This window comes from Pelodiscus sinensis, chromosome 27 (assembly GCF_052426305.1).
Source record: "Pelodiscus sinensis isolate ZL-2025 chromosome 27, ASM5242630v1, whole genome shotgun sequence".
Lineage (NCBI taxonomy): Eukaryota > Metazoa > Chordata > Testudines > Trionychidae > Pelodiscus > Pelodiscus sinensis.
The window spans coordinates 13,280,021-13,302,550 of record NC_143078.1 but is presented as its reverse complement, the minus strand read 5'-3'; the positions used below and the strand labels follow the sequence as shown (position 1 = coordinate 13,302,550).

Below are 22,530 nucleotides of genomic sequence, written 5' to 3'. Positions count from 1 at the left end.
AGATTTTTCTGCCGTGGTTAATTAGTTTGGTGGTGGGAACTGCATGAACATTGGTGTAGGGAGTAAGGAAGTGCTTCTTCTGTTGTGAGCATTGTTTGTCAGACCTGTGGGAGAACACAACGTGTGGGGCATGTGGAAAAATAGTGCCCAGTTGTTTAAAATCCAGAAATCTCAGGACTTTGAGTTTCTGATCCTGGCTATGCTTCTGGCTCACTTGTGTAATGTTTGACAAGTCTCGTGAATCTCGGTGTACCTCCTCTTCCCCACCCATAAAATGGAATAATAATGTAACTGTTGATTTGGGGAGTGGGCAGTTGTGAGGGTTTGTAATATTTGTAGAGAACTTTGCAAACCTTGGATGTGAGTGCTGTAGAAGTGAGGCAAAATATTGTTTATAGAAGCCTTGTGGAAAGATAATGTCCTTGTGGAAAGAGAGAGCCGACCTGCTTATTTGCCTGTATAAGTACCCCTTTTTGGGGGGGGGTGCAATAGGATTTGATTGATATCTTTTTTTTTTTTTTTTTTTAGTTTGGATTAATATCCATAGGTACGGATGAGACCTTAAATACTGACTATAGCTTACAGTGGATGTATGGGCGTGGCTTTGCCCTGACTACTTCTTTATGGATATATTTCACAAATGATTTATATATTTTAAAAAAAAGATAGTATAAAGATGACTATCACTGGAAAGAGAGCACTGAAGGAACACTGTGAATGTAAAGTGCAATCAGGGTTTTGTTTTATTTTGTTTTGTTTTTGTTAGATGCTTTCACAGCTATATGCTGCCACTAAGTCTCTCTGCTTAGGCTTCTGTCTTTAGGACAATTTAGAGTGTTGTTTTTTTTTTCCTTTTTGCCATCTGTGAAACACAAGGTAGCAGGGGAAGTTAACTAGACACAACATGCTTTTTACTTTTCTGTTTGTTTCATGTATTTCACTATCACAAATCAGTTTCCCCTATTCTCATGGGTTCAAAGTCATGTTCCCCTGTCAAGGTGGGTTTATTCTTACCAAATGTTTTATCTACTTTTTCAAGTAGAAAAAAACCACTTTGTTTTAAAATCCCTGAATGAATGATTTTTCCCACTGGTTTCTATTAGCCTCATCCCCAAAGGCAGTGGGACAATTTCACAATTGTAACTACTTTGATTGATCTGTTTTATGTCTAAACACCATTGCTTTCTAGTTTTACGTCATGCATTTCCTTGATTACGCATTACACAGCAGTGTAGCTATCAAAATAGAATAATGGTTTTCAGGAAATTGCCAGGAAATATTATTAAAACTTTAGGCAATTCCTTTCTCATCAGGGGGTATTTATAAAACATGTGCCCTTGATGGAGAAAATTGACTTACTGGCCAAGCCTCAGTCTATTGCACATTAAGTCCAGGGTTGTCTGTAATTACGCAAATTGTAGCCTCTGTCTTTCTGACTTTACTGCCAACTCACTGTCATTATTGTCTCATGCAGCTTGCGAGACTTGATGTTTTTCTTAAAGCTCGAGCTCCTGGAGTCCTACATATATATGAGAATCTCCTCTTTCTCCCCTCCTTGAACAAGGGCAAATTTGAGCCCATTTTGTAGCAGAGAGAACCACAAAAATGTGATCAAGTGTACCCTAAAGGCTAATCAAGAGCCTCACAGTCATGTAAAAACCCCCAAACAAACAGAAAAAACCTATACTTGGAGGGCGGGGGGAGCAGGGTCTGATTAATGATTTTTTTAATTTTCCTCCCCCCAGATATTGTGTGTAGTATCCATGTCATGTATCTTTTTAAACAAGGATTGTTTGCAGCAATGAACCTAGCACAGCTACAGGAAATATTCCTTACCAGGTGCGTGGACCCTGTGTTATCCCCATCTGAGCTGTGTGTTTAAAAGGGCAAACTCTCTCTGGCTACGTCTAGGCAACATGCCTTTTTCAAAAGAGCATCTAGACTACAGTCAGTACTTTCCAAAAAGTCGGGTGAAAACTTATTCTAAAACAAGCTGATGCTTTTCCTGTGTGCTCAGAAGACTCCAGGAACTGGGGCTCAAATTAAAACACCAAGTATCATGAGACTTAGCTCATGCGCCGCGAGTGTCAGCAATGCAGAGAAGGAGACATTGACAGGACCAGAAGGGGGAGCGGGGGGTCTAAAACAGCAATGAGCCTGCAAAGATCTTAGGATGCCAGCTCAGCAGAGCAGGAGCTACATGTCCCTGCAGGTCTGTCCAGTGCTGAGCACATTATGAATATAGATACAAGTTTTTTTTCAAAAGAGGGGGTGGCCAAGGAGGATGGGCAAGAAGAAACAGCAAGGAACCTGAGGTTGGGGTGCTGCTTTTAAAAATAGCTTTTGGCTTTGATTTTCCAAAGACCAAGTCAATAATCCTCGCTGGGAGATGGTTGACATGTACTGTGGGCATACAGTAATTTGATATACAATGCACAAAAAGGTTAGTGTTCTAAATAACTTCCTTGGCTTGTGGGCCCTGAAACAGCTTCTCGGTGATCTGCCTTATTTGGTTGATGGATGAGAGGGAGTTGGCATGGTTTTCCGTACCCTCGTAAACAGACGTGCCTACCTTTGGGGGAATGAAGGGGTTTTTGTGTTAGTTAGCATCTCTATCACCAGGCCATTGAGAGCAATTCTGGGCCCCAGGGCAGAGCTGTCAATGTACCCCTCCCCTCCACACACACACACACACACACACACAAGCTGCGCCTGCCGTCTGCCTGACTTCGGGGCAGTGCTGTGCCTGCACCACTGCTGCCCAGCCAGCTGCTGGCAGGGCGAGTGCTCCCCCATGACCACCCAGCAGGGTTGCCAACTGTCTAACTGTGCAAATCCAAAGACCCTTGCCCCTACCTCTTCTCTACCCCTTCACTGTGGCTTGGGCAGGGAGCTGGGAAGCAGGAGGAGACAAGGGGCGCAAGTTCTGGGAGGGAGTTTGAGCACAAGCTTTTATAATGGAGATTGCCTATCTCCCAGAACTGGAAGGGACCTTGAAAGGTCATTGAGTCCAGTCCCCTGCCTTCACAGCAGGACCAAGTACCATCCCTGACAAATTTTTGCCCCAAATCCCTAAATGGCCTCCAGAGGATTAAACTCACAACCCTGGGTTTAGCAGGCCTAGCTCTGGCCTGGGACTACAGTTTCCAGCCAATAGGAGCTGTGGGATCGGCGCTCAGGCTGGGGACTGTGTGCGGAGACATTCCACCATCACCAGGGGCCACAGGGACATGCTGGCAGCTTCCTGGAGTGACACGTAGCAAGACCAAAGAGGAACCTTGCTATAACCCCACCTGGCTGTTGGTGACCAGGGACCTCCCTACTCCAGGCCTTTGAGATCACCCAGGCCTCTGAGTAATTGCTCCTTTGTCCACCCAGTCAGTGTTTATAATTAAATTTGACCCTCATGCAGATCACCTTGTGTTTGGAAGCTTTGTGGCCATGAGGGCACCGGGCTGGTCCACACCGATCTTTTCATATGTTTGTCTAAAATATGTTCCTCCTTGTGGTCCCAGAAGGAATAGCTGGTATATCTTTGATGGGGGTAGCAATTGTGCCTGTCTGTTATGGTTGCTCAGGAGGCTAAGACTGTATCCATGCCTATGCTACCTCTCAGCTAATCTACTCTAACATTCTCCTGTTGTTATCTAGGGCTGCAGGTCATAGCTGTGCGTTAGCTACCCAAAACGGGACACTTAGGGGCACAGTTCTGGTGCTCAGGGTTCTGTCCTGGTTTTTTGCTGCGTTTGGGTTCCATTTCAGCATGTCAGTGGGAATTATCTGGAGTTCCTCTAACTGGGGCCATCTTTGCATTTTTGTCCCATCAGAGCAGTTGATTATCTGGGTGGATGGTAAGATTTGTCTGAGGACGTTCCATGACTTGTTATGCTGATTGGTGATGTCAGTGGCTTGAAAGCACGGTGGTGATTGATTGACAGTGAGAGAACAGAAGAATAACTAGATACCTCTCCATGACTCCATTAACGTGTGCTTGTACAAAGCTATCACTAATCCGTATTGCTAAAAAAACAACCTCAAAGAATTAACAAGACTCTTAGTAGCTGAAAATCTGGGCTGTTGAACAGGAGCAACTTGTAAAATCATGCAGGGGTTGGGATTTATTAAAAACCAAAAATGGCGCCAAACTCAAATTGGATGGTAAGAGACCACCAGGCCTACTGATGATTGACCTTGGTGATATTCTGTACAAGACGAGCTCTCCACCATGCTCAGAGCTGATTCATCATGTCACACTGACTCAATAGGCATTTTTGGCTTCTGAGTGACACTGCTGGAATTGTACTATATAGCTGGCAGTGGTGATGAAGTCCTATTGGCTATTCAGAGGAAATCTTGGATGGAGAAATCTGACTTTCATTGACTATTTAAGAAAAGTTATTCACAGTCACTAGCTAAGGACGTAAAATCCTGTTTAATCAATTAACCTGTTAACTAATTAAGTGGGGGTGGTGGTGAGGGGCTGATGCTTACCCATTAACAACCCTATCACTAACTGTGCAACGGGAGGTCATGGTAAATTCTGTGTGCTATGAATTTTCTTTTTAACCATTCTTGGCTCATGTCCTCTATAGAAAAGGATGTTCCACATTGCAAATGTGGATCAGTTTATGCTAACTTTCCTTTCCTGTTGAGGTCAAATGGAAGAACTTTGTAGCTAATTGTCCTCTGTTGCTTTTTTAATACGTTTCACTTTTCTCTGTGTTGACACACTGGCAGTGAGCGCTATGGAAGAGTGTAGACTTGTGGAAATACAAATTGCCATTCAGTGTGGTGTGTTTGTGTGTGTTTTGCCAGCCTCTGTGCTTATGAAAGTAGACAATGACAACTGACGAGGCCACAAAGAATGAAGGAGAGGTCCAGACAGCAGCTCTCGCTGAACGGGGAGACGATATCACACCCAATCAAGATCGAGGGGTTCTGAAGGTGAGACCATCGCAGAAGCTAATGGCACATTTCAGTAGCTCCTCTCCTAATTCAGTGAATCTAGGGCAGGGGTGGGCAATAATTTTTGACGGGAGCTCCACTCCAAGATTTTGGAGAGTGGTCAAGGGCTGTACTCTTCCGTGACATGAATGGAGGAGATGCGTGGTCTGGGATGGAGGTTGGGTGAAGAAGGGAGCTTGGAGTAAGGGATTGGGGTACAGGAGAGAGACCAGAGTCTGGGAAGGAGTTTGGGTGAAGGAGGCAGTTGTGACCTAGGGCAGGGGACTGCAGGGGTTTGGGATGTGACCTAGGGTAGAAGGGTGTTGTGATCTGGGGCAGGACATTGGGGTGCCACATCTGGGAGGGGGTATGGGTGCAAGAGGGGGACAGAGGGTTTGGGTATATTGAGTTGGGGGGAGGCAGAGAGTTGGGGCAGGAAAGGGCTGGGATGCCACAGGCAGGCTGTTGGTCACCTAGAGGAGGACTGTGGAGAAGGACATGAAAAGGAAGGGCATGACCCGGGAAGAAGTCAGCCGGCTTTCTCAGGACTGTGAAGGCTGGAGAAGATTAGTTGGCGTCTTATGCTCCATCAGGAGCGAAGAGGATTAATAATAATAATAATTAATAATCACTGGAGGACAAGAGGAGTGGAGAGGAGGGAGGCAGTTGGGGTAACTCAGCTGAGTTCCCACTATTTTTTCCCTTTGCATGCTCCAGCCCTGGAGCACCCATGGGAGTTGGCTTCTATGGGTGGGAATCTCAGAAAGAAAAAGGTTGAGAACCCCTAATCTAGTTATCTAATTCCCTTTACAAAAATAGGAAGACTAAATGACACTAAGAACAAACTGCAGTACAGACATCTAGCCTTCCCTGTGAATTTCACTGCTATTGTACATCCAGGCAGCATATTTATGCGTTTTTCATAAGCTTGTCCCTCGATCTAATTTCTATTACTTAGTTTAGCTAACCTGCTCCACAGCCCCTTTTTCTATCTGTACATTTTCTAATGCTTGGTCCTATCTGTCTGAATATAACAGTTTCCCTAGTGGTATCTCCTCTATGTGCACACCATGTTCCTCCTCGCCTCCCTGCTCCTTTTAAGCTTAAGAACTGCCTACTCTAAACCGTAGCATAGAAGCATTTTGACCAAAAGTAAATGGAATGAATTCATCCCTATGAATATGGCATTAATTTGGCTGCAAGTATTATTTTGCTAGTTAAGTTCCTAAATATGTTATTTTAAAACTTCCCCAAAGCCTTTGCAACTCTCTGTATTCAGACCTGTAAAATATCTCTGTTTAATCTTAGAAAACTAGAACTGGAAGGGACGTTGAGAGGTCATCAAGTCCAGTCCCCTGCCCTCATGGCAGGACTTAGCACCATCTGGATCAGTGGTCTCCAAATTTTTTACACCCAAGATAACTTTTTAAATGTCAGGACAAGCCAAGATCTATCCCATCCCTTCCCGAAGACCCCACCTCTTCCTTGAGGCCCCGCCATCTCTGTTCCCTTCCTCTCCATCACTTGCTATCCCCAGCCCTTCTACATTCTCACTGGGTTGAGACAGGAGGTGCGGGCTGTGGGATGGGAATGAGGGATTTGGATGTGGGAAGGGGTGAGAGATACAAGCTGTGGGAGGGAATTTGGAAGCAGGAGGAGGTGGAGAAGGGGATGCTAGGTCATTGAGGGGGCTCCAAGCTGGAGAGGATTGAGGTCAGGTGGAGGGTTGGGGTGCTGAGCAAGCCACAGGCTTGTGGATGTGAGGGTGCAGGAGTTTGGGTTTGGGTGAGTGATAGGCTCAGGGCACAGATTTGCAGTGTAGGAGTGTTGTGGCAGAAGACTGAGGATGTAGGGGTGCAGGAGTTTGGGGATGTGAGAGGCTCAGGACAGGGGATTCCAGTGTATAATAGGCTCAGATTTGAGGTCTGGGTGTGTGTGTGCAGGAGCGTTATGATGATGCTGCAGCCGGACGGGGGCTTGGCCCCAGTTGGGGGCTTGTTGACCAGGCTTCATTTTTAAATAAATTATGTCAAATACAAAAGGTTTCAGCATTGTCTTTATTTATGAGAGGGACAGGGAGCCTGTTTTGAGTCAGGGGGTCACTGACCCACAGAAAAGTCAGTCGGGACCACACAAGTGAGATGCAAAAAAACAACCTCTCCTAAACCCCCCAAGCCTCACTAATGTGGCCCCAACTGTTCTGGTGGGGGCAGGGGACAGAGTGCAGAGGCAGGGTGCTGATGAGGCAGGTGGGTGCTAGGGCAGGGGACAGGCTGCTGGTGGGGGATGGGGCAGGGTACTCATGGAGGGGTCTGGCCAGGAGGAGGGGACAGGGACAGCTCGGGCCAGTACTTGGGGATCCTGCAGCTGCACACCAGGTCCGGATCTCAGGAAGCACGTGCGCTGTTTTCCCCCTCCCCAAACAGCCGGCACATTTCCTGAACAATCGGATTTGTTGCACGCCAGCAACTTCCTTCCCTTGCTGCCTTCCTGTGCAGGGGAGAGAGAGAGGGAGAAGGAGTCCCGGGATTCCTGCTCCTCCGCTCCCCGTGACAGCGTGCACTTCCTGAGCAGTTGGACCTGGTGTGGTCCCGGGACACCTACTCTCCTCTTGTCCCCCACACAGGAAGGCAGCAGGGGAAGGAAGTCACCGGCGTGCGATAGACCTGGCATTTCAGGAAACATGCCAGCTGTTTGGGGGAGGATGGAGCAGCCTGCGCACTTCCTGAAACCCCGAACATGGTGCACAGCTGTGGGAGTCACCCACCCCACCCCGCAGGAAGCCAGCCAGCTAACATTCCTGTGGTGGGAAGAACACCTCAGCAGTCCAGCACCCTGGCATTTAATTTCAAAAAGGGGAATTACACAAAAATGAGGAGGTTAGTTAAACAGAAATTAAAAGGCACAATGACTAGAGCCAAATCCCTGCAAGCTGCATGGAAACTTTTTAAAGACATCATAATAGAGGCCCAACTTAAATGTATACCCCAAATTAAAAAACATAGCAAGAGACCTAAAAAAGAGTCACCGTGGCTTAGCCACCATGTAAAAGAAGCAGTGAGGGACAAAAAGGTATCTTTTAAGAAGTGGAAGTCCAATCCAAGTGAGATAAATAGAAAGGAACATAAACACTGTCAAATCAAGTGTAAAAATGTAATAAGAGAAGCAAAAAAAGATTTTGAGGAACAGCTAGCCAAAAACTCAAAAAGAAATAACAAAATGTTTTTTAAGTACATTAGAAGCAGGAAGCCTGCTAAAAAACCTGTGGGTCCCCTAGATGATCGAGAGATAAAAGGAGCAATCAAGGACGATAAAGCCATTGCGGAGAAACTAAATGATTTATTTGCTTCAGTCTTCACGGTTGAGGATATTGGGGAGATTCCCAAATCTGCACCATCCTTTGTGGGTGATGAATCTGAGGAACTGTCTTGGATTGAAGTGTCATTAGAGAAGGTTTTGGAACAAATAGAAAAACTTAACATTAACAAATCTCCGGGACCGGATGACATTCATCCAAGGGTTCTAAAAGAACTCAAATGGGAAATTGCTGAACTATTATCTGTGGTCTGTAACCTATCCTTTAAATTGGCTTCCGTACCTAATGACTGGAAGATAGCCAACGTGACACCAATATTTAAAAAGGGCTCTAGAGACGATCCTGGCAATTACAGACCAGTAAGCCGAACTTCAGTACTGGGTAAATTAGACGAAACGATAGTAAAGAATAAAATTGTGAGGCATGTAGAAGAACATAATTTGTTGGACAAAAGTCAACATGGTTTCTGTAAAGGGAAATCCTGTCTTACTATCTATTAGAGTTCTTTGAAGGGGTTAACAAACATGCAGACAAGGGGGATCCAGTAGATACAGTATACTTAGATTTTCAGAAAGCCTTTGACAAGGTCCCTCACCAAAGGCTCTTGTGTAAATTACATGGCCATGGGATAAGAGGGAAGGTCCTTTCTTGGACTGAGAACTGGTTAAAAGACAGGAAACAAAGGGTAGGAATAAATGGTAAATTTTCAGAATGGAGAGAGGTAACTAGTGGTATCCTCCAAGGGTCAGTCCTGGGACCAATCCTTTTCAACTTATTCATAAATGATCTGGAGAAAGGGGTAAGCAGTGATATGGTAAAGTTTGCTGCTGATACCAAACTGTTTAGGATAGTCAAGACAGAAGCAGACTGTGAGGGACTCCAAAAAGATCTCACCAAACTGAGTGACTGGGCAACAAAATGGCAAATGAAATTTAATGTGGATAAGTGTAAAGTAATGCACACCGGGAAAAATAACCCCAACTATAGGTACAGTATGATGGGGGCTAATTTGGCTATGACAAATCAGGAAAGAGATCTTGGAGTTATCGTGGACAGTTCTCTGAAAACTTCCACACAGTGTGCAGCGGCGGTCAAAAAGGCAAATAGGATGCTAGGAATTATTAAGAAAGGGATAGAAAATAAGACCCAGGATATCTTACTGCCCCTGTACAGAACTATGGTACGCCCACATCTTGAATACTGTGTAAAGATGTGGTCTCCTCACCTCAAAAAAGATATTTTGGCCTTGGAAAGGGTTCAGAAAAGGGCAACTAAAATGATTAGAGGTTTGGAACGGGTCCCATATGAGGAGAGGTTAAAGCGACTGGGACTTGTCAGTTTAGAAAAGAGACGACTGAGGGGGGATATGATAGTAGTGTGGAGAGGATGGATAAAGAAAAGTTATGTATTAGTTGCCATAATAGAAAAACTAGAGGACACTAAATGAAATTAATGGGTAGCAGGTTTAAAACTAATAAAAGAAAGTTCTTCTTCACACAGCGTGTAGTCAACCTGTGGAACTCCTTGCCAGAGGAGGCTGTGAAGGCTAGGACTATAATAGAGTTTAAAGAGAAGCTAGATAATTTCATGGAGGTTAGGTCCATAAAAGGCTATTAGCCAGGGGTTAGAATTGGTGTCCCTGGCCTCTGTTTGTCAGAGGCTGGAGAAGGATGGCAGGAGACAAATCACTTGATCATTGTCTTCGGTCCACCCTCTCTGGGACACCTGGTGCTGGCCACTGTCGGCAGACAGGATACTGGGCTAGATGGACCTTTGGTCTGACCTAGTACGGCCGTTCTTATGTACCTCCATTGGCATTTGAGGTAGCGTCAGCAGGGGCTTCTTGGGGGGTGGGAAGAAATGGGAGGGGAGCCCGAATGCCTCAAGATCGACTGGGCAAGCCCCCCTGATCGACCAGTCAGTCGTGATCGACAGGTTGGTGACCATGGATCTAGATCATCCCTGATGATGATGGAAACAGCTAATGTTTATTGATTTTTATTTTGGAGTTGGGGGGGGGGGAGGGCAGTCAAATCACAGCCTCGTCAGATTTCTGCCATCAGGAGTAGGAAGATAGGGTTGATCTAGAGACTGGTTATTGCAGAGTATTGTTTGAACAGCCACGACAATTGGGGGGCCAAATCAGCATCTCTAGATCTCCATGAAAACTGCTATAAAATTGTACTCTGGGTTCAAACCTGGCATAAAAAGGATCTTCCTTTGAATATACCTGGGAACGCTCAACAATACTACTTCACCACCACATCAGTGGTACTACTTAAATACAAGGGTATGTTGCTTTGCTATCAACTACAGGATGAACCTCTCTAGTCTGGTAGTCTCTGTTCTGGCAACATCCATGGTCTGACATGATTTTATTTAGCCAAATGTCCACTTATCATGGGTGTGGCCAAGATTCCCAGAGTCTCATAAAGTTTGTTTACAGCCACCAGCCTTGGCTCTCAGTGTTCTGTGCTGTTGTTTAGCTCTGATTTACCCCTAAACGTCTTCGAAGAGCCCAGTAATCAGTGGAAGTGTTGGTAAAGCTGCTAGATAACTTTGACCTCCCATGGGTCAACAAATTCTCTGATTCGACACCCGTCAGGTCCTGAAGGTGCCAGACCTGTATAGATCTGCTGGTTGGCATGCAGTTCTCTCTGGGCTTTTTCTCTGCGATTGGGGTTGTGAATGAAACTGTGTGGAGGGTGGGTTTTTGTACTGCTGGAACCCCAGTTAGCAAGAAGTAAGTGCTTACCAACACCACCTTATGATTAAAAAATATGCGTTGTTCTGGGAGAGTTTGGAATTGTTGAAGAGACGAGCTGTGCTGGTAACACTTAAACGCACGCCTGTGTCTAGAACATTCATTAGGGCTGAGTAGAAGAGTCAGTCCGCTAAAGCAGCCCGTTTGTTGAAATGAACTACCATCTTCACCTACTTGTCCTTCTCTTTCCCAGATTGTGAAGAAACCAGGGAATGAGGATGAGTCCCCTATGATTGGAGACAAGGTTTACGTCCACTATAAAGGAAAGCTGGCCAATGGAAAAAAATTTGATTCCAGCCGTGATAGGAACGAGCCATTTATTTTCAGTCTGGGAAAAGGTACGGAGTGAAATGGAAATGCAGCCTCAGGGACCCAAAATGCATGTTCTTTGGATAATGTTGGTTTGTTGTTACATAATTCTGTTAGAAAGATTGCATGTTTAAGTGGAATGAACATAGGATGGGGAATAAGAACTTTTTAGGTTCTAATCCTGGTTCAGTCACTGAAGTTGTGGGTGATTTATTATACAGATGCTTCTGGTCCCATGGCTGTTGTGATGATATTTTATAGGCCCAACTTTTCAAATGTTTCTTGATTTTGGCTGCCTCTGGAAATCTGACTGTAGGTGTCTAATAACCAGCAGTTTACATTAAGTCAGTGGTCGTTGCTTGCGCTCAGCACCTCTGAGAATCTGTCTGTGTGCCCCAAATCAGATTACAGTGGAAATACATATTTATTTTCCCTCTAAAGTTATATGCTACTTTACCCCACCTGCTGTTGCATAGGTATAGCTTCTTGCAAAATGGGTTTTTAAAATGGGCTTCATGTTGAGTGTGATAGGCAGGTATGCAGTTCAAAACCTATTTGTATCGTTTGCAGCCAGGGGTAAACTTTATATCCCTCAGCTTGAATGATAACTGACGCGACATCTCTAATGAAGTTTTAAGTTCTTGTTGTCAGTCAGATGTCACTAGCAACATGAATGGGAGGGGTGAAATGTAGTTACATGACTTAAAAATATAAAGGAGTGGTTTTTAACTAGAATGCTTACTTTTCAAAGTTCTTATTGATACATCAGCAAATCTTCCAGACAGTTTGATTTTGGCTTTCCTGGTACTCCTACACAATCAGCAAATGGAGTTATGCTTACATAAATGAATTTCTATCTTCTGTTAACTACATGGCAAGCTGAGAACAAAACAGAATTGTTTTGGAGCACGTGACTTTTATTTTGTAAATTAAGGGCCACCATTTACTAAGGGCCTCTGTTTGCATTCCTCTTTATCGCCATTAAGCTTACAGAGTGGAAACCATTGCTCCTGTGATGGCTTACAGCTCCAAAATCCTTCTGTAGAATGTAGATAGAGAACATGGACCAGACTCATGGATTATGAGGTTTTATATAACTCTGTAGAAGGAGTTTTAAGACAGGAGAATAGCTTAGTGCAATAGTCTTTCTCTCCTGTAGCACTGCTCATACAAGCATATGTGGAACTGGCCAGAGGCTGCCTTTTGCTCCCAGAGGGTGTCAGCCCATCCATTTGGGGCCGCTCCATCCATATCCTCTCCGCAGCCCACCTCTAGCCCCAAATAAAGAGTTTGTTGCAGGACCTCTATGTTAGCGTGAATGTCTCTCCTACTGTGGAGGGGGCTGCAACAAATATCCATGACTGACTTTTGTGCTTATACCTTCATGATGTACACTTCCGATTAGCTCTAGAAAATTGTGACAGCTGGATCTGATGGATTCTGTGTAGTAGTTGGATTGTGTAGCTGTTGTGAATGGTTTAATGACCACAAGTAAGATTGTAAATGCACCAATATAGGAGAGTGTTTGAAATAAGAAAAGGGACTGTGTTCAAAACTTGTTTTGGTAGTTTCATGATATAAACTATTCCCTCCTACTGAAGCATGTCCTTCTCTTAGGCCAGGTAATCAAGGCATGGGACATTGGGGTTGCCACAATGAAGAAAGGGGAGATCTGTCACTTGGTGTGTAAACCAGAGTATGCATATGGCTCTGCCGGCAGCGTCCCAAAAATCCCCTCCAATGCAACTCTCTTTTTCGAGGCAAGTATGTGTAAGAGTGCTGGTATGGAAACTCCCTCCCCTGGGGCATGCTGTTGGAAACTGATTCAACAGACCACTTGGATTCTTGGTTTGTTTCCCCATTACCTTCGGTAACTTATGCCAGAGCTTTCTCGGAAATGTATGTCTACAGTAGAGAAGCAGTTCTCAAACAGGATCTGAAGCTACCAAACCCAGAAAAGAAGTCTTAACTTGGTAGCATATAGAAAACCCTGTCACAAATAGGACACAGGCTCTGTTAATTCTCCTCTTTGTGTGTATGTATATGTGTGTGTATAAAATAAGGGAAGGGCAGGTCAAAAATGTTTTCACGTCATAAAAATCCAGTAATGCCAGTGAGCTGAATCAAAATGAGTCGGCACAGAGCAGATGTTGATCAGCCAAGCTGAGCACATAGTGTATGTATTCACTTGGCAAAGCCTTGCATAGAAAAGCGTTTGTGCAAACCTCAACAGAAGAAAAGCATCTTTAGTTAATTAAGGCTCAGACCGTCCCAGCTTTGGCTACAATTAATTGCTTTGGAGAGCCGCTGGCCTCAGTGTGCCTGTTTCGTTGTCAGCAGACTTCATGGCCCTTCCTTAAGCTACATCTAGACTGCAGTGTTAAATCGGAAAAAGATATGCAATTTGCAGTACACAAATTGCGTATCTCTTTCTGATTTACTTTCGAAAGAGGCTTTTCCAAAATTTGGCGCATCTACATGGTGCCAAATTTCGGGAAAAAGTATCCTGGCAAAGCAATGCAGTCTAGACATAGCCTTCGTGGTGCTATGTCTGGTCAACAGAGACAACAGAAATGATTAGGAGCATGGAACAATTTCTACCTGAGGAGAGATGAATAAGATTGAAACAGCTTTGCTGTGATAGAGGTCCATAAAATCAGGAATAGTGTCAAGAGAGTGAATAGGAAAGTGTTATTTGCCACTTTGCAGAATACAAAAGCCAATGGTCACCCCCCTTAAATTAATAGGCAGCATTTTTATATAACTGGATGCAAAAAAAAAAAATAGTTAACTCACGCAGAATCTGTCTATCATGCATACGACCTTAATCCCATTCTCTGGTTGTCACTAAACCTCTAAGTGCCAGCGGCTGGGACTGGTTGACAGGGGATGGATCACTCAATAATTGCCATGTTCTCTTCATTTCCTTGAAGCGTCTGGCTTTGACCACCACCAGGAGACAGGATACTGGGCTAGACATTGGTCTGACCCAGTATGGCCATTCTTTTGTTCTTAAGGTCTGTTGCTTTTATGGGCAGTTTTTACAGAATCCCACATCAATGTGTGAATTGCACCCTTACAGAATTATTAGCCACTCATTTTTTTTCAGGTGCTAGGTATGTTTCAGGTTTTAATCAATGGAACCAGTTACCAAATTTAGAGCTAGCTCTTATGGGCTTCTTCCATTTCAGCTGAATTAGGTTGGTTAGTTTTCCACATCTGGGATCAGCTGTTGCTTAGTCTGCCATGTATATATTTATTTATTTTAGATTGAGCTTCTTGATTTCAAAGGGGAGGATTTATTTGAGGATGGAGGAATCATCCGAAGAATCAAGCGAAAAGGAGAAGGGTACTCCAATCCAAATGAAGGAGCTACTGTACAAAGTGAGTACTGGCTTGGCTGCAGCCAAGAGTAACTATAAATGCACCTTAACAGCCGAGGGCAAGCACGCTGGTGGGCTGAACCCTTTATAATAGCATTCCAGGGGCTTCACAGCACTGTAGCCACCTCTGATGATGAAGCCAGTTGACAGAATTGTGGCTGGAAGGGTCCTCCATTATCAAGTACCACTCTGTGCTGTGTGTTGTCTCTCTAGTGTGATCAGGTCAGACCCTGCCGCTGTGCAAAATGGGCTTCTTACAGCACTGAGCCAAGGTGTACGTGTAGAAGATGCTGGCCACGGTTTATATGAAGATGGGGTGGGGAGAAGATAGGAAGGAGTAGAAAAGAGAGCCAATTAAGTATCAGCCTGTTGAGCTTCAGTGTTTGATAAGTTAAAACAGTTCTTCCTTGGCCAGTCCAGCAGTGGACGCTCCAGAGCTCCTGGCTCCTAAGGATTTAATGGAAAATTATTAAATCGAGGCCGTAGCCAGATGATGATGAAATGTCCACTGAGGTATAACAGGCTCTGCTCTGAGTAACTCTGTTCCTGCCTTTTGTCAAAGTCCCCCCTCTGGCTTTGATAAACAAACCAATACTAACTGGTGCAACAAGGTCTCTTCAGTTTGATGTGGAAACGTCAGAGGAAATGAGCATGTGCAGAATGAGAGTTCTATCTCCTTTGCCGTCTTCCTTTATTAATTATTTTTTTGAAGATTTTCCTTTCTTGTGTTGCAGTCCGAGAGATGCTGTAATGCCGTAGGGGACAGTGTGTAGGCTACTTTGAAAATCCAAGCTCTGGATTTTCTTGTGTATATGTGAAAAAATCTCAGCTTCAGGTTAGCTATTGCTGTGGCTTTTCCTTGAATCTTGTAAATTAAAAGTTACATGCATGACATTCTTGGCGTAAACTAGGCAGCTTTCTATTTTCATTGTCCTTTTCAATGTTTTGGTTGCATTCATGATACAATTAAGTCTTTTCTTTTCCTCTCCCTGTGGCCAGAACACTACCACTAACTTTGGATCACTACTAACTGAAGGGCATACATTAATGAGAAGGATCTACTGGATTCAGTAGTGTTCTGTGGGCTTAACTGAAGTCCTAATTGACCCAAAAGTAACCCTAACGTAATTCCATTCAGCTTTCTTATCTCACTTTTTCAATCAATATGATGGAGCTTCTCTTCTAAAGCAACTATTTGATGTGAGATGGGAGGATAAAAGAAGCCAAGTTTAAAGAGAACAGCTCAATCATAGAAGGAGAGAGAAACAGCAGATATGAAAGTTTTGGCTGTTAGAATGGCTATATTGTACATTTAGGATTAGCTGGTCATCCTTTTCCCTATATCAGAGCTTCTGTGCAGTGTGAGTTGATGAACTTTTTTGAAAGGTCAGAAATTGATCTGAATGGTCACATTCAGCTTGTTAATTTAAATGCCTAAACCTTTAATGGCTTGCTTTATTGCACCTAAAATCCTAGTTAAAAAAAATCAAAGTCGATACCAGTTTAATAGTCCTAACTATTACATTCTTTTTGTTGCTTATATTTTGGCTTCATTGAAACATCAAACCCATTATGCTTTTGTGTGCTCAGGAAGTTTGTAACCAGACACACATTTATCTTTATTAACCCACAAATAACAAATAGAACAAAGCACTGTTCTCATGTGGAGCACAATTTGTTTTTGATCACTATATTGTGGTCTGATTGATCAGAATAGCCATTGAGTCAGGAAGAGAAAAAATACCAATTTAATCACCAATTTGGCTCTTGCTTAAGCACAGATTCTAAAGCCAGAAGGCACCACGATGAGGCTCCAGTTTTAATGTCCTGCATAACACAGACTGTAGAACTTCCCCAAAATAATCATTAGTGCAGATCCTTTAGAAAAATATATAGTCTTCATTTAAATCATCCTAATAGAGCAGTTCTTTGAAGACTAGCTCAGCGTGGTGGTTAATAGTAGACCTTTGTCATGGCTCAGGTTGTAGTAGGGGAAGTCTAGGTTGGATATTAGGAAACACTATTTCCCTAGGAGGGTGGGGAAGCGCTGGGATGGGTTCCTTAGGGAGGTGGTTGAATCTCCATCCCTAGAGGTTTTTAAGTCCTAGCTTGACAAAGCCCTGGCTGGGATGATTTAGTTGGGGTTGGTCCTGCTTTGGGCTGGGGGTTGGACTCAGTGACCTTCTGAGGTTTCTTCCAGCCCTGGGATTCTATAACAAGATGCTAAATTCTCCTTTAACTTTTTAAGCTATTTAAAAGGTACATTTTCATCTGAGTTAGTTGCATTGATGTGGACACAGGAATAGTCAGGGTAGTGGAGACGATTGCCCTCTGAGCCAGTTTTACATAACGTGCAGCCTATGCAAGTCAGAGGTCAAGAACTATTTACTAATCCTATTGCCAATACTTGCAGTGTGCCAGCACTTTGGTTCAGAGCAAGTAAAAAAATGTGGCCTTCAGTTTCATCCTGATTTAAAGAGCTTTTTGGGACCCATTTCCTTGAATGTGCTTCAAGGCTAGGAACACATTTTGGACTGGGACAGCATCTTAAAAATAGTATTTGGGTTGCTACCATGCCCCGGGAGATGGTACACATGCATCCTGCCCTGCTCTAGACTCTGTATCGGCCATGCACAAGGTGGTTGGGATCTGACACCTTCTGCAGCGTAAAGGTATTAGGATGGCCCAAAACCAGAGGAATAGCAAGTATCTGTCTATTTTCCAACCAGACAGCAGCCGTATTTTCACTGTTCAAATATTTCCATTCAGTTCTAGTAAAATCCTGCTGTTAACTCCGAAGCTAGTACAAAGGTGCCTGACAGCATTACTGTGATTAGCCTGGAAGAAAATGCATTTCTCAGAACACAGACATCTCTGGGTTGGATTTTCAAAGGCAATGTTATTAGCTTGAGTTAAAGGGCACAATTCACAGTCCCACTTCCTAAAACACAGGCTGCCATAGAATTTGTGCATGCCAGCTTTTGTTATAGCCTCCTTTCTGTTTTACTAGGAGTGCAAATTGCAGTCAGCACGTCGGGTTCATGTGCCAGCCACATTCAGAACACAGCGTTCTGTGCTCTTCAGAACAGAACCTCTCCGGGCACTGAGAGAACAATAAGTCAGCGCTGCAGCTGAAGGGAAGTGCTGCCACCGGGCTGGGTTTCTTGCTGTGTAATCCAAGTGCCACTGTATCCAACGCTTTTGCTTTAGATAACAGTTAAATGCACTTGGGAAACGGAGCAGGAGACTAATTCCTGGTGCCATGGTATTCCCATGTAATTAAAACGGAATAAAACTACTGTGCTTTTCTTCTAGGCAAGTCTGTGACAGGCCAGCTGGTGGCTTCACGCCATCCTGTGTGTTCTGTCTTAAAGCTCACACCTCAGATCAGTGTCTCCTCATGCTGGCAAAGGCTGTGACCACCAGAATCCAGGACTCTCTCACATCAAACACAGATTTATCCTGGGAAAGGCAACAGTCTGGGTAATTGGGGGAAGTAATGTCAGTGAGCCGCGTTTCCCTCTTAAGACAGCATGCAGCAGGAGTAGCTAGGCCAGAGCAGACAATAATTTTTGCTAGGGGGCCACTCCGAGATTTTGGTAAGTGGTCAAGGGCCGCATTATTCTGTGGAGGGGTTGCGGGGTCTGGGATGGAGGCTGGGTGCAGAAGGGAGCTCAGAATAAGGGACTGGGGTGCAGGAGAGGGTAGGGTCTCAGAGGCAGTTTGGGTGAAGGAGGTGGGTCACAGCATGTAGGGCTTCCCTCGCTTTCCCTAGTGTAAGAAAGGCAGATGGAGCGGCCAACTGCCCTGAGCCGTTGTCTGCTCCGTGCCTGTGGGTCCAGTGGGGTAGGCCGCGGGCTGGACTGAAAGGCTTGGTGGGCCAGATGTGGGCTGTATCTTGCCCACCCCAGAACTAGGCCTTAGTCCCTGAATAGGGGAGGGCAAATGACAGCCTGTGGGCTGCATCCAGCCCATCAGCTGTCTTTAATTCGGCCCTAGAGCATGGCTCCCAGAAGCAGCAGTGTGTCCGCCCTTTGGCTCTTATGTGCAGAGGCAGCCAGAGGTCTTGGTCCATGTGCTGTCCCATCCCAAGCAGTGCCCCGCAGCTCCTATTGGCTGGGAATTGTGGCCAATAGGAGCTGTAGGGATGGTGCCTGGTGACCAGGTATGAGGCAGCACACAGAGCCACCTGGCTGCATCTCTGCATAGGATCCAGCTGGAAGGCAGGCATGCCACAGCTTCTGGGAGCTGCTTGAGAAGATAAGTGCAGCCCAGAGCCTGCAGCCCTAAACCCCACCTCCCTCATGCCCCAGCTCCCAGTCCCACCCCTGATCACTGTCCTACCCACTGAACCCCTCAGTCCCAGCCCAGAGCCCCTTCCTGCACCCCAAAACCCTCATCCCAGGCCCCAGCCCATGCCCCCTGCCCCAGTCCAGAGCTCCCTCCTGCACCCCAAACTCCTCATTTCCGGTCACACCCCAGAGCCTGCACTCCCACTCCAGAGCATGCATCCCCAGCCAGAGCCCTCACCCCCTCCCACACCTCAACCCCAATTTTGTGAGCATTCATGACCCTCCATACAATTTCCTTACGCTGATGTTTGTGCTGAGTCCGTAACAGTGATTCCTGCTGGTTTCTGGATAGCCGAATTATTGTACTCGATGTTTACAGGCCATGGCAGGCCAGATCTCTGTGCCACAGCCAAAAGAGGAAGGAGGCTTTACGTGATAGTGTAAGGTACTCAGGTTACTTGTTTTCAGATTGTACACAGAGAATTGATGTGGGAGTGTGAGGTGTTCTTTTGAAAGCAGAAAACCAAGGTGACTTGGAGGTAGCGGAAGAGTTTAGAATCATAGAATACTAGAACTGGAAGGGACCTTGAGAGGTCATCGAGTCCAGTCCCCTGCCCTCATGGCCTTGTGTAGGTCAGGACTAGAACCGGCGAGTTTTTCAGTAGTTCTGGGTGGGATAACAAAGGTTTCTTTTCACATAAAATGGAGGCTTTGAAATCTGTTTGTGTTCCCCACAGACCCTTTGAACTCTTATGTGAAAAAAAGGTCTGGGAGGGGGGAAGATTTGGAGCAGGGACGTGACTCTGGGCTTCCCACATCTAAGGTGAATACTCTGACTTCTGGGCAGCTGGCTATTCTGTGTGTGTTCCTGTCTTGTGTACTCTTGGTTTTGGACCCAGAAACTTTCCCAACTAACATTTCATCAGAACTGATAGGTTTGCACCAAGAGTTTTCATTTCAAGGAATTGGTATTTTCCTACAGAAACATTTCATCGAAAACCTCATGACTAGCTCTCCTCTCTCTTTTGGTGCCTTTTCATATCATTCATATAGGGAACCTTGTGCTACAGAGGGTAAGCCAAAAATCAATGGCTTTTCTGTGGCTCTGTCTTGTGGTGTAGGGAACTGTGATGTTCGGGGAGCTGCTCACAGCAGTGGGGAGCTGTCATTGCCTGACTGATAACTGGGGGTGCCGATACGCTGTGCAGCTTTCGATCAGGTTCTTGACACCCACATAGTTTTCCCACAAGGTCTTGCCCGAGCTTCTACCAGCCTTGTTACTCTTTGCAGGATAATACCTGCAGCCACCCAATCCTGAGCCTCTCAAAATTGGGCCTTCCAGCCACTCCTCCTTAAGTACCAGACACTTGGACTTTTCCTCTCTCATTGTGACCCCCAAACGAAGGGGTGAGTGAAACCAGCCATCCTGGCAGCTTCATTACGGATGTGTGCTCCATGGAGCTGCTCACCAGGGACCTGGTTGGGTTAAAAACAAATACAAAGTTTAGTTAATGGAAAACCCCCAGATTGAAAAATGAAATTGTGAGAGAGAGCAGCAGATAGATGCAAGTTGCACAGAAAATGAACAGAAATACGCCACCTTAGGCTTTCCACTTTGTATTAAATCAAATCCCTTCTCTAATGCAAGTTACCTATTGCCTGGGAGCCCTTTCCCGCGTAACTTGGCATATACAGACAGCCTCCCACTTTCAAGACTGCCCCTCAGGTTCTGCATGCCAAACCTCAGACACAAGCCTGATTTTTAAAAGGCTTTTTCCGCTCTGTCCATGGTGTTTCGTGTTTATTCAGAGCAGAGGAAAATCCTCCTCAAGACTTGATAGCTGGAGAGGTCTCAGTGTTTTCCCATTAACTCCCGTTGGTCCACCATTGTCCTTTCCTAGGCTGCACAGTCATTTCTTGGAACTGGTTTTGCATAAACATCTGGTGTGGGAGGATCCCATCCGCACTTAACTGCTTCCTGCCCTGCTGTGAGGGATAGCAGAATATTTCAACACAAATTATACGCAGACTTTTGTAAATACACAAGTACGTACATTGATAACCACAGTCTTTATCTCATAATGACCATCCAGTTCAGAACATTACAAGCTTTCATAAAATATAGCTTACAGTCAGTTGGTTCAGCTGCTCATTTGGGGGGTGTGTGAGGGGCTAAAGCTTACATTCTCCCCTTGGTGTATCTGGACTCTGATTGTCATAGAACCTCTGTTACCAGTTGGACAAAATGTCTCACTCTGTGGTTTCTAGTTCAGTGACCAGCCATCCACTGGCTTTGCTGTTATAATTGTTAGCTATAGATGACCAATGCATCTATAAACAAAACATTGAGTTAAGGACCTGAGCAATGCTGGGTAAATCTTCTAGTGAGAACAGACATACTGGGCCAGACCAAAGGTCCATTTAGCCCGGGATTCTGTCACCAAAATCCCCATCCTTCTCTGCAGTATTCCAGGCGCAGCGTCAGTGCTGATATGTGGGTTTGTCAAGGTGATAAAAGATGTCTCTCTCCCTCATGACTGAATATTGTAAATTTGTGATTACATGGAAAGCAGATTAGTCATCCATCTTGCGGGCTGGAGTCTTCCCAAACCACACTACAGTTCAGAGTCAGCGATAGCACCAACAAGATTCACCCCGTGCCCAAAGATTAGTCTGCCTCCTCACAATGTTTACCTGCTCTGTGCAGAACTGGGGTGATTCCCGTCAGCTTTGCCAGCTCTCTACAAAAGATATCGGTAGTTCTTCCTTTATGTCCCTGTTATCCCCATTTGTTTTGTCAGCCTCCGACATTGAAATGGATTCTCCTTCAAGTTGCACTGGGGAGTCTGCTCTGTTCCTTACCTCCTCTAGTGTCTTAGTCCATATTGCAGGGCTACTCAACTTTGGAAACCCCGGGAGTTACAAAAATACTCACAGGACATGTTGAGGGTCGCAACTTAAGTGGGGTTGCATATACATGCAAAAATATTCAAATAGCTTCTTTTACACTAACGGGCATGAATACAAAGATTAAGGCAAAACTACACAACACACAGGCCCTGTTTCAGTCAGTTCTGCTGATATTAATAAAATGCAATATATACCCGATTTCCACCCCTATGACAGCACGTTTAATGAGCAATGACAGTCCAGGAAGTTAACTATTAAAACGCATATCAACAGAAGACCGTTATATTGACTACTTTTTGTTTTGGCTTCTTCCTGCAGTCCGTGCATTGATCCCCATGTAAACCCAAACTGCACACAGGCTGCAAATAAATGGGCCGCAGGCTGCATGCTTTCTGTAGAAAAACTACTTCCTTGGAAAGTTAACTTTCAGTTGACAAGATGGTGACCGGTCAATTTAAAAAAAAAAAAAAGTAACTAATTCTACCAGTCTTCACAGGCAACTTATCCTATGCCAAAAAATATAAAAGTCCAGACTGGGGAAAGCATCTGGATAGACAGATTGTCCCAGAGAAAGGGATTTGACCTGGAAAAGGGGACAAGCAACCTCGATCT

The 22,530-nt window shown here is 44.9% G+C and overlaps 1 protein-coding gene across 2 annotated transcripts in view; it reads left to right on the top strand.

Moving 5' to 3' along the window:
- Positions 1 to 1,751: 1,751 nt before the first annotated feature.
- FKBP5 (FKBP prolyl isomerase 5) overlaps positions 1,752 to 22,530 on the top strand; it is a 38,847-nt gene continuing 18,068 nt past the window's right edge. Inside the window, exons 1-5 of one of the 2 annotated variants that reach the window (XM_075910364.2) lie at positions 1,752 to 4,944; positions 7,571 to 7,823; positions 11,218 to 11,362; positions 12,951 to 13,093; positions 14,603 to 14,717. In XM_075910364.2, coding sequence (XP_075766479.1) covers positions 11,254 to 11,362; positions 12,951 to 13,093; positions 14,603 to 14,717 — 367 coding nt within the window. In that variant the 5' untranslated portion in view covers positions 1,752 to 4,944; positions 7,571 to 7,823; positions 11,218 to 11,253. The remainder of the gene's footprint in view (positions 4,945 to 7,570; positions 7,824 to 11,217; positions 11,363 to 12,950; positions 13,094 to 14,602; positions 14,718 to 22,530) is intronic. The other variant, XM_025181031.3, reaches the window with a different exon arrangement.